Source organism: Pelecanus crispus, chromosome 1, assembly GCF_030463565.1.
Source record: "Pelecanus crispus isolate bPelCri1 chromosome 1, bPelCri1.pri, whole genome shotgun sequence".
Classification (NCBI taxonomy): Eukaryota; Metazoa; Chordata; class Aves; order Pelecaniformes; family Pelecanidae; genus Pelecanus; species Pelecanus crispus.
In genome coordinates this window covers 158446993-158462556 of record NC_134643.1, presented here as the reverse complement: position 1 = coordinate 158462556, position 15564 = coordinate 158446993, and the positions used below count along the sequence as shown (strand labels likewise).

Genomic DNA, 15564 nt, shown 5'->3' with positions numbered 1-15564 from the left:
TTAGGACCTGCCTGCTGTGAATACTAGATCTTACTGGTGTGCTGACAGTTTAGTAGTGTAAGTCAAACAAGGTACTTATAAGAAGTGACCAGAAGAAAGATTTTGTTTTCTGCTATCCACTGCCGGATCCAATCCCATCTTTGTTCCTCAGCCCTCTAACTGGAAAGATTAGACACACAGCTTGCCTTAAATATTCATGATTAGGAAGAAACTTGTTTTTTGTTTTGAACAAATTCAACACACGCTTTTACTCGGCACTAGATGATTTATTAGCACTCTATAAAGCTGAAATGATTTCATATGAACAGCTGAAGGTAATGTAGGATTTCACAGTTATCATCAAATATAATTAAGACTGAGAAGAATGAAAATCCCTGCTCAGACTATACAATAGTCTTGCAAGTAGATTTCACAAAACATGATGGGAATTCCTCCTAAAATAAAACTCACCAGATCTTCAGAACAGTGAATGCATTTATAAAGAACTCTGCCACTCAGCTGGGAGAAACAGGAACAACTCCAACAGTTTCTTTTGAAATTACATAGAACTCTAGAAACTGAGTAGAGGATCCTAACACTAGCCAACACAGAGTAGGTATGCTTGATAGAAATTTGGTTTTTGGTACTTACTGAGTTCTCTTCACTTCAGCATTTGCAATGGCACTTATGAAAGGCACAATTCTGCCATAGTGTAAGAAAAGCCTGACAAGAGGTATGGCTGCTTCCTGTTTTTCTCTGCAAACTTCACCCAAAATGTGTGCAGCTGATGCTGAAACAGGCTGAACAGTGGAAAGAAATAAAACCTTTGAGAGATCTTTCTAGAACAAGCATGCTTTTTTACTTTTCCCATTAGCTCCTTGATGCAGAACCCCACACAATAGTTGCAGCGGCCAGTTAACTCAAACATGCCTGTACATAACATTCCTGGGCATTACATTCCAGTTTTTGTTGGCTGTAAGTTTTGATCACAAGAGGGCAGAGATTTAAAAACTATTGCAGTACAGCCTCTTTTTTTCCTCCCCATTTTTAATAGCTATCTTTTCACTGAATGTCACTGTTGCCTGGGAAGCAAATGAAGAGGAAGAACTCTAATCCTTCTCAATTTCAAGCCACAGTTAAGTACAGAACCCAGTTCTTGTACTGAAAAAATAAAAGCATTGTTACAACTGCTAAAAGTATACACAATAGCAGACATGGTCCAACCCTCTGACATTTCAAGACTATTTCTTGGTTCAGGTTTGGGTTTTTTTTTTTTTTTAATTATGCAAGTAAACCTGTTCCAACCAATTGACCAAACCGAAGTTTACTTTGCATTTTCACATGTAAAACTAGAAAGACAGGGAGAATATGTTACTGTTAAAACCACTGGTGTTCCTGGGTGTGCCTTCACCTACCATGCTGCATGCAGATAAAGATCTTTCTGCAAGGACTGAAAAAACAAGCACCAGGGATATGCAGAGCTTAACAAGGCCCTCAGGTCGGAAAAGGAAGAAGCTGAAGTATCTGGTAATTACACAACTATGGTGCCAACAAGATAGTGACAAACACTCAGAGAGGCCCTTGTGAGGATGATCTGCAGGTAAACAACAAGCAGTGCAAGCAAATTACCTCAACATCTGCAGATTTTAGCAGGAGGTCTCTAAGTGGACTGTAATAGTCTGAGGAAAAAACATGGTCCTCAGTGTAAACCACATTTAACCTTAAGGAACCAAGGTCATCAGGTTTCAATGACTTGTTACCATTATCTCTGGGCTGCAGGAAATACCTGATATGCAAAAAATAAGACAGAAAGTTTGTGCTGAAACACAAGATTATCTCAGACTATACGTGAACTTACATACAATGTTAGATATGTACAATATTTATATATGTATCAAATTCTTGAGGGTTCTGAATCAGACTTTTTAATTAAATTTGCCAGTCTATTTTGCACCAGCTGCAACATAGGAAGTTCTGATCATAAAGATTTATGTAGATATGATTAAAAACCCACACACTAAAACTATGGCACTGCTGACGAACTGCAGTAAATAATATCATCAAGCCAATGTATGAGAACTCCCACGTACAATACAGAGGCAGACTGAAATCTGTAATCACATTATCAAAACTTCTTGTTCTTACATTTGCTAAGATTACTTTGGCTTGCTTACAAAAAAGGATACAAATTAAATCCATTTGAACTTTATCACATAGCAGTAATTACTCTTTAAGTCTTCACAGCAGACATATGTTTCTACTTATTCTCCAAAAGAAAAATGTCAAATACCATGCTTCGTAAGAACTAGACTGTCGGAGAAATTTCAAAGGGAGTCTCAGTTCTCCTAGAAACTCGTCTCCAAACTTCAAGTTACTGGCATTCCAAAGATCAACCCTGTAATAAAACCAAATAATTTTGAAAATATTCATAATAAATAAAAAAGTTAAAACCAAATAATCCCAACCTTGTTTTCAATTTTGTGTTTTTTTCCCCTCAAGCCTATGAGTTAGAAAGTCTCAAAACTGTACAACAGTGGTTTCCAAACAGTAAAGAGACAACCTTACCTTAGATTTCTGGAGCCTTGCAATTCACCTCCATGAAACAACAGCGAAAAAAATCATCTAGACTACCGTTTCCTCATCTGTACTGTTTCCTCTATCCATATTGATAAAGATTCAGGGGGCTGTTTGGCTATCCCAGGTAACAGAAAAATACAGGTAAAATGGACACCAGGGAGAAAAATTGTAGAGATATTTAAGGACTCCATACTGTCAGTCCTGGTGTAATTTGGGATTACTAGCAGCTAAGCAGCAGCTTGACAGCATTAGGCTTAATGTCTACACAGTCCTTCCCAGTGCTCTAGCTCCTAGGAAGACTGTCAAGCCTACAAATTTGTTGCACTTAAACTAGTTCTGTACAGATACTCAAAACTTTAAGACAGTTCTACCACTCTGCATAATCAGTGTATTGACTGAAGCCTACACAATTTTTGGTGCTCAGTTCCTCACATTTGGGAAGTTCTGAGATGTGTCTTCAGATGATACTTCCTTCCCTTTTACATGCTCTTTAACATTAGGATGTAAAACAACTGTACTGAGATTCAAAATAGAAGTACTGGTGTCTAACATGGCATTTGTAGGTAAATGCTATAATGCCCACCTTGCAGCAAGACCAACTTTAATTTGGATAAGGTGCAAAGTCATTCAGTTATGGACTTATTTACACAACCTTTCTACTCTCAAGCAAGTCACAGTAGGCTTATCAAGGAATGGATGTTGATAGTCCTGCTAAAGGTTTATCCTACCTTATGCAAGTGCAGCGGATGTCACTTAAATCCTCTGAGCCTTGTCTCTCAACAGTGTCTCATGCATCAAGTTTCATACACTAGACATACCACTGCATGCCTGCTGGGTTAAGTTCTTCAAACTCTGATATTTTGACAGTATTTCTGCAGGGCAAGAATTCCTCCAAAGGAAAAAACTTCTTTGAAAATTCAACCTCCTCTCCCCTTTCTCCGTATCTGGTTGGTTACTATCTTGCTAACTAATTCAGATGGCTAAAAGCAGCTTCAGGAGGAAAGGAATCGTTTGAGAAGTTTATTTACATGTAGTCAAACTTAGTTTGCCAAGTATTTACAGGCTACTGGTTTCTAGTTTATCCAAATTCTTTCAAGATGCCCACTAGCAATAACACTTTCAAACATACACAGCCAAAAGGTGTTCCCCCACAGCAACTTGTTAAAGAAAATCAGTGCAAAGGATCTGTAGGAGAGGAACTAACAGCTTAAGGTAGATCTTACACTACACAGTAAGCAAAGCAGGCATGCAAATTCTGAAATTGTTTTGTGTGCTTGGAGTACAAAGCATAAGCAGCATTTTAAAAAGTCATAATACACAGACCTTAGAGTCTAAAAGTTTACTGTTTCCTGAGGTTTTTAGAAGGCAAAATTATGGCAAGTGTTATTCTAAAACTGGTCAGACTGTAGTCTGACAGAAAAAAAGAAACAACAGAGAGGGGGAGGAGAAACAATGAATTTCACCAGAACATCTGGTCCCTAAGTGTTGATATGCCCTGCCTGCAACTTCCTACACCCACTCAAAAAGAGAAACTTTCATAGCTTTAGAGAGAAACCATGAGAGACTAAGTCTCCTCTTTACCCTGTGGAATGGTATTTTTCTCAGGGGAGAAAAAGAAAACAAAGCCCCAAACCCATAAATTGTATGATCTGTCCAGAGGGCATGGGGGCAATCTAACTCTAACTAAACAGACTGGAGGAAGTGAGCGGGGGTGGAAGGGGAACCTGAGATGGAAACAAAAACACTCTGTCCTGCAAGGGACAAAACCTCTGAGCAAAGAGTTTGCCCAACCAAGACTAACACTTTATCTGCTTTTGTCTATTATTTAAGTGCTTAATCCTTTCCCAACTATTTTGTAAGCCTCCTCGCAAACTATTCATTTTTACCACACTGTACTGTGTTGGTTTTAAGGAATGAAAGCCTTTTCTGAAGCTCAGCTCCATGTACATTAACAATGCAGAGTTATTTGTCCAGGAAATATACTAAGTAAAATAGCTGTATAATGCTATTTAGTCCAGTAGTACAAAATAAGAGTCAACTGAAATGTTAAGCAATGTGTAACCACTGTCCACCAATGTCTAGGGTCCCCTTCCAGAGTCACAAAACTATCAGAGAATCCTAACTTTCATTTAAAAATCAGTGCGTGGCTGGGCATTGTGGTTACAAAGACCAGACTGGGACTCCCAAGACACTGATCAGTTGCCCATTCCATCACACACATTCCATGGGATATGGGACATGTTACTTCATACCTGCCTACACCATGCAAAGCTTTGCAGAAATACAGTCTGGTGCTAGGACTAGGTCATCTGTGCTGCCAACACTGACACCGCCAGAGCAGCATGACACTGAAGCTGGGCCTTTGCTCTCTCCCTCCTATGAATTAGCTGTGGGTTGCCCTTAAACCAGCTACCTTTGCACTGCCTGACACAGATGTTCTCAGAGAAACAGAGTACAGCTCTTGTCTCTCTCACATATGAATAGTTTCCCTTTCCTGTCTCAGAGCCACGGCAAACACAAATCCATTAATGATCTTGCAGTGCTCTGACGCTATGCTAACAGGCTACATGAACCAGCAGCTGACCGTCAAATTAGAACAGCCCTCATCCATTCATTCACAAGCACAGATGCGTCTTGCTTGCTGGGTGTAAGTATTGTTCCCCCTTCCTGGTCTCCCCTCCTTTCCTTACAGCCAACTGTGCTTCTGAAGGGACTAGGGAATGTTTTGGGAGATAAGCCCTCGCGGCCTCTCTAGTGGGAATACCTGGGGAGGAACAGGGTGCCACCATTCTCCCTCAACCTTTCTTCCTCCAAATCCTAGCATAAAAGAGAGGGGAATTTCTCACCACCTGATGCAGATACAGTTTTCAGCCACAGTGCATCCAGATCACCAGATGGCCTAAATTTCAACGTCTGTGATGGTATGACGCATGTGATACCTTTAGGTTTAGCACCTCCTATTGTTTCCTCTCCACTCTTTCTATTCCCTTGTCCCCCCAGACACTGTTGACAGGCCTCAGCAGGTTCTAAAATAGTACTAAGTGGGTGGCAGGGGGTGGGGTGGTTTTGGTTTTGAAATCAGAGTTGCTTCTTTCCCGTGCAATGGATTTCACATGTATCATACCCAGCCTTGCAAGAAGGGGTTAAAGTCCGGCAGAGAAACTGCCTCTGCCCCAGAGAAACTGGGAGCTCAAGAGTTTCCTCTCAGGGAAGAAGGGCCTTATATAGGTTGATAAAATTAAGTGGTAAAAGAAAACAGACCCTTTAACCGAGAGCATCGTGGAGCTTCTGGGCTCTCTTGGGAAACTCAGGGAGGGAGGAAAGGGGAGCACAGACACAAAAGGCTGCGCTTAATGACAACTGCACATTAGTATACACACAGTGTAGATAGGATACCAAGAAAAACAATGAGGATTTCTCCTGCAGAGGAACTGTCACATATTCGCATACATCTTCAGGACAGTGGAGGTAAAGGAGCATACAGATACAGTGACAAAGACACATCTTGATTTATGAACAGTAAAACCACACTTGCAACTTTGAAAACGCAGTCTACTACAAAGTTACACAACTCTGGAAGACAAATTTATGAGTACAAAGTGGTTTATATTACCTAATCTCCATTTTGTCAACTTCATCAACATCTTCAATATCAAAATGGGATTTCTTGTTGTAGCTACTGGGTCTTGTAACCTAATAAAAAGGAGGAAACTTTAATGAAGTGATCCGATACAAAAGCGTTCCGATGTTACTTGCACAAAGCTCTGGAAAGATCACAGTCTTTTACTATCAGCAGTGACTTCAGTCCTGATTCAGAAAACATCCGTTGTTGACTAAACAGATTCCTCACTATACAAAAGTGGCAGTTACACAGTCATATCCAAGAGTAACTAGACACTCCATGCTTTCTTTACAGAAGAAGGACATCTTTAATATTACTAACGTACTTTGAGTTTACATTGACAAAAAAAAATCACAGAAAGGAATACCACTTTTGTAACCCATCTAGGGAAATAAAAGGGCAATTAATAATTGAGTTTGAAATACAGCTGTACAACAGATGCCCTGAGGCACTCTGAAGAGGGGGGAAAGAAGAAACCCACACCAAAACCACCCTTAAAAACATTTTACAGCAGATGTAATTATAACTGGGAAGTTCTACCTGTCTTGATATCCTGGAAGTCAATTTATCATGCTCATACAAAAAACACCAGGTAGATCAATTATCCAAGAGATGCTAGCCTGTGTTATGCATATCAGAATATAGAACTAGGTGCACAGTTCACCAACCATATTTGCAAGACTGATAAACGGCAAGGCTCAGGCAGAAAATAATGGGAAGATAGCTGTAAGTGTAGAGCATTAGCAAAAAGGTTTTGTACAAACATTTCTTAAAATTTGTTTTCTAGTGTGATTATAAAAAGACTTTGATGGTTGTATTTTTGCATAGCATGTCAGAAACCTGAGAAAGGGTACCCCACCCAGATGAAACCACAGCAGGAACTGATCAAATGCAAGTGTGTATGATGTGTGGGTTCAGCTCTTGGTTGCACACAGAAGCTGAACTTTATTGTAGGTTTAAATATGCTTGTGGCTTAATACTTCCCACTCACAAAAACTGGCTTTTATTGTAAACTTGACTTCTTGGTTTTATATTGTACATCAGATGCAGATGGTACAAACAAGGGAGGCAAAGATACAGCTGCGTAAGTGGAGAAGAACCAAAAAAGAATCTTCAGCACAGGACACTCAATAGAGCCTTTGAGTGTGTATGTGTGAGGCAGGCACCATTTTCAAGGTGATACATAAAAACTAAAAGATACTACCAGTACTGGAGACCAAACCCTCTAGACTATAATTGAATCAAATGCACCTGTAAGCCCAAGAGTATGGAGGATTTAAATATAGCCTACAACTTCAGCAGCTCAGCACAAATTTTTTCACCCTACCCTTGCAACTGGCTTCCCTGTGGCTTCAAGAAATTATCCTACATAATGGCAAATGACATTTTCTGCTACTATTGCGAAGCTAAGGGTGTAATTTTTAATACAGAAGCAAACTTTTAAGTGTTTTATTATTGGTAACACATGAGTTGTTAAAAAAAGTTATAGCATAGGTGGAACTTATGGCACATCCCTTTTAAATAAACACTTTTCTTAGAAGTTTTGCTGGAGTCTGCATGTACGAGGTCTCTCTGTTCACCTGTATGACTGCTTAGTGCGCAGATTAATACAGCTCAAGAGCGATATTCCTAAAAAGGTAGCTGTATGATGTCTGTCCATTCCAAGGATGAAACTGGAGATGAGGGAACTCCCAAGTCCACAGTGCTGAACTAGGTGCCATGTACCATTTTACAAAAAAAAGGCGCACAACTCTGCTGTGCTGGTGCCTTTCTTTAGGCAAAGCTGGCAAGCCGTTTATCAGCTGCTCAATTTTTTTCAGCACATGCAGGTTTGCAAACAGGTCCCCAGCACTAACTTCTTCATTTCCCGTAAGAGGGGCATTTTCCTGTAGCTGCATATAGAACTCTGAGCCCCCACACCATGCTGCAGCTGGAGCGGTGGAGAAAATGGCCCCTAACCATCAGGTGCAAGTTTCACTCATAGCACCCCTTAAAATAAGCCCTTAGATTTCCCAAACCAATGATAACCTGTCTTCCATTTAGAAAATCAAATCTGTGCGACTTTTTGGTTGTAGTAAGGAAAGCACCCATTCACTGCCTTTTACAGATCAGCTTCTTCTTTGGAGGCATGGCCAATCACTGTGCTAGCAGACTGCAGGAAAGCTGATGAAGCTGTTTGGAAGCAGTAAGCGACACTGCTGTCAACAGCATGAATCCGTGAAGCTCCACAGGAATCAGAGCGCTCCATTAGCATGCACCAGCCACAGGTCTGCCCATGTCTCATTAGTGAATGTATTTCCCAGTCGTAGCAGTTCTACTGAACCTTGTTCCTTGGAGGCATTTAGCCTGATAGGTACTAACTACTCTCAAAATGTCATGAATCTATGATGGCTCTGTCTGCACTAAGGGTATGTTTATGTTTCAGAGTTCTGGCTGATTCAGACATTTCCCAAGCTCTGCTCTTACCCACACAGAAAAAATATTTTGCTCTGAGTTAGCAGAACAACTGGGGCATGGGCTTGAGTTCAGGTTTTGCTTCTGCTGATACTTGCATGCAATACAGCTCTCGGCATAAAGACAAGCTAAGCAAGCCTCTAGGCCCCTCCACAACTGTAGCTGGAGGATGCTTTCTGTTTCTCTTCTTCCTCTCCTGATATGGCACCACCTGCCAAGTTCAGTTTTTAAATATCAAACATTCACTGTGCCTGAAGCACACAGAAGGCTGAGGAATCAGACAGGTGAAGTTTTGTGGTTTACAGGCTGAATTACTGGATTACATTCTCCTTAAAAAGCTCTCGCTGTCAGACGCCTCCGGAACTGCCTATGTTAAGAATAAAGAAGCCCATTTTAGTTTATTTACATATAGCATCACTCTTGTGCCACTGCCAAAAGCTGCAGCTCTGGGACAGGTGACAGACTGAAATCCTGGGCAGCCCTGAGTGATCACACAGACACTTCAATGCAGTTTCAGCGCTCCGTACCATGGGATCTCTCCCCCACCAACCCTGCCCATGCAACACCTCCACAGAGTCTCATTGGGTCAGGCAAGCAGGCATGAAGGCTCACTGCTAGCTAAAGTTAAGTCTGCAGAGAAGTTATACCCTAGGAAGAGACGTGTTAGGTTACCAGAGGAAAGATTACCTTAGATAGCTATCCCAGCCAACCCTCACTGCCCTTCCACCACTTTGGGCAGTGAGAAAGTGCTCCTGCCAATTAAAGAACTGTTCCTCAAATCTAAATACATTACATCAACAAGAGCGTGTTTCTGCTGCTATGACTGACTTTAGATTAGTCGGTACCACTGTCAGCTTCTAGGCAAAGATGATGGTTTGCAGAAGGAGGGGGAAGACAGCAATAAGCCCCTCACTGCCACTGCCAAGAATGGTATGTGCACTTCAGATCTACACAGCGCAACAGCACGTGTATGGCTCCACTCTCCCAGCTCTACTTCCTGATGGGGCTGCCTGTGCCCCTGAACTGATTTGAGAAACCACACCCCTAGGTGCCATCCCTATGCAACAATTTCTAATGTAAATGTGACCTGAATGATGCAAGCCATATGGGCAGAAAGAGCTTTTCAATGATATGCCAACTGCATGTACTACTCTGGCTTTTCATCAACTTCATTATGCCAGATATGTTCTTGAGGTATCTATTGACACAGAACACTTAAGTGTAGACTGGGACTAAGATATCCAAGAGGAAAAGAAAAGAGAAAGATACACATACTTTAGAAGACAGAATGAAAAGTTTCGAGAGGTATCCAAATTATAAACACATGCACATATATGTATGGACACACCATAATTACAGCTACTCTTGCCAGAAAGAACCAAAATGAGCACTTTCATGAAAGTTATACTTTCTCTTAACTAGAGTTGTTGAAAATGCTCTGTATTAAATAAAGCTGTAGAGGTTTCACCCACTTGGAGGAAAGGCACTGGTATTGCAGCAGACGGGTAGACAGCCAGAACATCCAGTTTAAGTGTATTTTTCCTCTACATTTTTCAGTATTCCTAGGAGATAGCCTTCCTCCCATTGACTGGGAAAGACAGGGTGGAGCAGCTGTAAAACCACAGGCTAAAACCAGAATTTTTTAAAAAAAAAATCCCATTTTTAACTGTCCTTTTTTGAAACTCTTCTGGGGTGAGTCATGATGGAGTGAAAAGCCTGCTGCTCAGAAGTGCCCACCTAGAAGCTTTTCCTACAGAGCACCTGAGCTGAAGCAATATATTGCTCCCTCAGCAGACAGCTAGTCTGATCCTGGGTACTTCTTTCCCCTGCACCATGCTTTAAAACAGTTTTCAAAGCAGACAGCTGGCACAGCATGTAGCAGGATGCTGTGCCAACTATCTTACAGTATAGTATTTCAGCTTATCACCCGTTCCTTTGAAATACCAACCTCAAAATAAAACACTTCATCAAAATGTGGATTGTTGGTCTTCTTTTTAACTTTAGTCTTTTTGGCTTCCGATCTGAATTAAGGAAAGAAAAAAAAAAAAGGTAAGAAGCATTAGCAGAAGTGTGATCCTAGAACAGAGCCACTGAGGAACAAATAGCCATCCGCTTGATTTATCTGATAAAACTGGAACGCCATGTGGCTCCAGCACAGCAAGGCATACACGCTCGCACACATTTAACAGAGGGATTCACTGCATGCCTATTTCTCTAAACTGGCAGTAATCACAGTTTGTTATCCTATCTTAAACACAAGTCCTTGAACCCTGATTCTGTCACTTGCTTGATCCAGCAGAATCTTTTATCTCTACAAAACAACTGGCAAGAATGGGGCTCTGAGCAGCAACATTTGGGGGACGGTCTCAGTCTTGATGCAACTTAAAAATTCCTCATACCCTAAAAGCACAGGAGACAGGAAGACTGACATTAGCTATTTCTGTGTTTTATCTCTTATAACCCGGGTCTGAGGAATCAATGAATGCTTTTCAGTGGTGTTAATAATCAAAAAACCCAGAATTATCTCCTCAGTAAGAATATTTTTATTCCTATATTACCACCATTTTCCCTGCAGCCCCAACAGCACTTAGTTAATGTTATGTTGTTGAATTATTACAAGCGGTGCTAAGCAGAAGTCTCTTAATTTCTACTGCTCTGTAGGAACAAGTCATGGCAGACCTCCTTCCAACCACTCACTGGGCAATAGGCCTGACAAAGTTCAGCACTGCCCATTCCTCCTCTATGGACAGTGCCATCCACCTGCCTTTTAGAATATAGACATCTAACTGCTTGGCATTGGGCTAAAGCCAGCCAACACATTTCACACAGACTGGCCACCAGCTGTTTGATCATTTCCAAGTGTTATGAACCTATGCTTGATTTGTTCTCATTACCTACAAGTGAAAAGCTCTCTGTCATCCTGTGTCACCGATCTTGCCCTACAGCTCTGCAGTAATAAGAAGGCATAGATAAAACAGACACAGATGGAGAGGTGCATAAGCCATGTGGAAAACTGACCTACTAATCATTTCATCCCAGAATCTACCCCTCATTTCTCATGCAACAAAGCTGCTTAGATAGCTTGTAACAGATTATATTAACTGGACAACGCTATGTATTCTTTTACAGAGGTCAAGTACAGCTGGGTCTAATTCCCAGTACTGCTATAGGCTTCCTGTGTGACTTAAATGGTCCAGTCCACCAGTATACAGTGTTTTCCCATATATAATACAGGCATGGAAATGGTTTTGGTCAGGAAGTCTGATGGCTCTCTAAGTACAAATCACACAGTAAACAGCAACACATTTGTTGAAATTTTTATGCTTGGCACTGCATAAATGCGGCAGAATAAAGCAGCTTTCCTACTCTAAAAGGAGAGGCATTGAAAAATCCAGAGAGGAGAATGGCATACAGATTAAGAATATCCCACTATTCCTAGGAGGAGCTGAGAGATAAGAGAGACTAATCGCCTCCAGGACATAGGGCAGATTGCCTATCCCATCTCATCAGTCACACCTGCCAATCAGCCTCTTTACCGATAAGCCCATCTGGGAGGGGACTGGGAAGCAGGATGTAGAACGGGAGGTGATTAAGGCAAGCACAATTATTGGGCAATTACAAACCAGTGGATGGGAATAAGCTGCATGCTGCTTGCTGAAGATAGGAGGCAAGCCTTATCCCCCCACCAAAAACCAGATAGGAATAGGATAAGGCGAGCATAGTCTTATTTTCTGAAGGAAAATATGTTATCAGTTGTCATACATCATCTGGACTGGGGGACGGAGGGAAGCAGACAAAGAAAGGTAAATTTGGACATTCAGGGATACAAGGGTTAGTCTAAAAATCTCTTTAGAGTGTCAGTAATAGCCACCCAGTACCATCTGAAACAAGTTGCAGGGTTAAAACATCAAAGCGTATAATTCAACTATACAGCTCCTTAATGGATATAAGGCATAACACACCTAGACAAAGATGAAAAATACGGACCAGTCTCAAAGACTCCTCTGCATGCAAGGTAAGTATTCATCAAGAATGCATCTTATTTACAGTATTTTCAATAAATTGTTGTAAAACATTATAAATAACCCATGCTACCAAATCTGATTCTTTGAGATCACAGCAGAGCTGTTTTGTTTCTAACATGGCACAGACATAAAAGATGAGTCTAGATAAGCAAAACCAAAACAGTGACATCCAACAGCACGGGAACTTTTTATAACAGAACAGAAAAATTTAATCCCAAATTTAAACTGAAGAGTATTATGCAGAATCTCATTACTAGAACTGCATTCCAAATTTTATCCACCTAGGGCTTTCAAAATACACATTAATTTGCCACACCTTGAAAGTGAAAATACTCTAAATATTCACATACAAATGTGCATACACTGCAAGATGTTGATGTATTCAGCTTCCTCTTCTGCCCCTGCCCAAAATTAAGCAATAAATTTGCTTAAAAACTGGCCTCCAACTGTGAGGTGAGAAGATGCACAAATTAAGCCTAACCACAAATTACATACTCCAGGATATTCAAATTATTCAGGGATTATTCAGACCTTTACATAAATCAAAACTGAAACAAGCCTCCAATTACTTTCTCTAGTATAATTCAGTAGTTCATACATGCACACACAAACACTTAACATATTCTAGTGGTGTCTAAATACTGCCATCTGTCCATCTGAGGATGCAGATTTCTAATACACAAAGGAAACGGAAACCATCCTTACAAATTGGAAGCTCTTGTATGTGCAATACTTGCCTGGAGGGTCCTGCTAAGGTAACGGTGGCATAGGGATCACATTGCCCGTTCACAATGGGCAGCCCTTGGCATTCTAAAACTCTAGAAAAGAAGAAAATGTAGACAAACAAATCAATAAAATGTTAAGAGACTGGACTGAAAATAAAAGCAATGCATTTTCATCCTGTTCCCTTTTCACAATACTTCACACTAGGGAATTGAAATGCCATGAAGCCTTTAATTTATACCTAGACTTGAAAACACATTTTGGTCTTAGATATACTAACTTTAACGGGGTCAAAAATACTGTTAAATTACAGAGAAACCTTAACTCAAAGGATTCTTATTACGCAAGTACAACAACTTAAGGTTCATGAAAGAAAAGTCTGCTGTCAAGATGGGAGCTGTCAGCACTTTAAAGCTCTGTGGCAACTTATTCACCAAAAACACCCAAACAGAATTTACTTCTGTAACAGAAGATTAAAAAAACCACACAGATCCCAGCAGTAGTCAAGAAATTTCTCAGAACCACATTCATGAAGGCCTCACTGCTTTTGACAAAATTTGGCATGTGCTTACTTGTAAAGGTGAGTTAACTACAGACTAGGAGACAGTATGACATGGCCATCTTTCTCCATAATAGCAAAACTGAAGAAACACATTCAACAGCTCTGCACTGAAGAAGTCAAAGACACCAGAGGGACAAAATGGAACAAATTGGTTTTTGCTGCAAGCCACGGTGAGAAATCTGCACTTCTGCACTCTCTTTTCAACATTGCGGGGGGGGGGGGGGGGGGGTGCGCCAACACAGCCCCCAAAGAACAGTGAAAAAATGTTTCATGTTTCACAAGTTAAAAATTACTGAGGAATGCAGCACCAGTTGGAAACAAAGGCAGACAAGCCAGTTGCCAGGAATCTCCCTCCTGAAACAAGTTCTGCTTCCAACAGGCAAGCCTGTTGGGCTGATGTATTTACACAATTGTAACTGGAAAATTTTGGTGAAGACAAACCCTGAAGCTCTTTGGGCAGGTGAGTAGTACTATACTTGCAGTATGAAATATCTTGCACACTTCCGGGTGCTATAAAATCTGCAAGAAAAGTAATATCCATTCTACTGCTTTCAGTGACAGCAATTTTGATGCCAAAAAAACCAACCCAATAGAGAAATATTCAGTAACAGATAGTGCTCCACAATTTTATCCACAAAGTTATTTGGTAATATACGACGTGGACTTCTAATACACTTTAACTACAGACCTATTACTCTGCATAAACTGAAGAAAAAAAAATACATATTCTGCACCAATACAGGAATTGGCTTTGTACCAGAGAAGGTACAATCTAGACAGGTTTACACAGTTCTAGGAAGTACATGAACACTGAAGATCACACTAAGGGGGCATACACAGGCAGCTGAAGCTTACATTCATAGCTGGATTCTCACACCTATGATCCCGCAAAATAAAGGCTAAGTAACTGGCTTAATACAGACAGCTCCCAGTAATGCACTCAGTCACAGGCTCCTCATTTGCATAGCCCCTATAGGCATGGAAAAGCATTCAGTTATTAACCTAGATGACTCCTCATCACTGATTTACTAACACTAGTGCAAAAGAGAATTACGTTCCATATTCCGGATACTCAAGTGAAATGATAGATCAAAACCACAGAGAAAGTTCAGAAAAACTTGGCTTGCATAGGCACCGTGCTGCTTTTATTTCTGGACTTCTTTTGTTTCACTACAAGTTTACTTTCCACACAGACAGAATTTAGAAGCCTCCCTGATGCCTAGTGCAGCAGGTACCTGATATTGCAGAGTGCTACCATGCAAACAGCAAAATTCAAGCCACAAATTCTACCCCAGCACCACCTGGAAATCATAGAATCATTTTGGTTGGAAAAGACCTTTAAGATCATCCAGTCCAACCATTAACCTAACATTACCAAGTCCACCACTAAACCAATTCAGGGTAGAGTAGCAATTTCATGTTTCCTGGCTTGGCGGCTGGGTTATTTATAATGAAAGTAAAAACTAGGAATTATTAAGATTGGAAAGGACCTCTAAGATCATCAGTCCAACCATCAACCCAACACCACTGTGCCCACTAAACCATGTCCCACAGTGCCACATCTACCTATTTTTTGAACACTTCCAGGGATGGTGACTCCACCACCTCTCTGGGCAGCCTGT

At 40.8% G+C, this 15564-nt stretch overlaps 1 protein-coding gene across 1 annotated transcript in view; it reads right to left on the bottom strand.

The window, feature by feature from the left end:
• The window catches only part of RASA3 (RAS p21 protein activator 3), a 142027-nt gene that overhangs the window by 21060 nt on the left and 105403 nt on the right, over positions 1-15564 (bottom strand). Inside the window, exons 6-11 of the mRNA XM_075727066.1 lie at positions 13395-13475; positions 10581-10653; positions 6170-6249; positions 2270-2374; positions 1609-1765; positions 631-779 (exon numbers count right to left, since the gene is read on the bottom strand). Coding sequence (XP_075583181.1) covers positions 631-779; positions 1609-1765; positions 2270-2374; positions 6170-6249; positions 10581-10653; positions 13395-13475 — 645 coding nt within the window. The remainder of the gene's footprint in view (positions 1-630; positions 780-1608; positions 1766-2269; positions 2375-6169; positions 6250-10580; positions 10654-13394; positions 13476-15564) is intronic.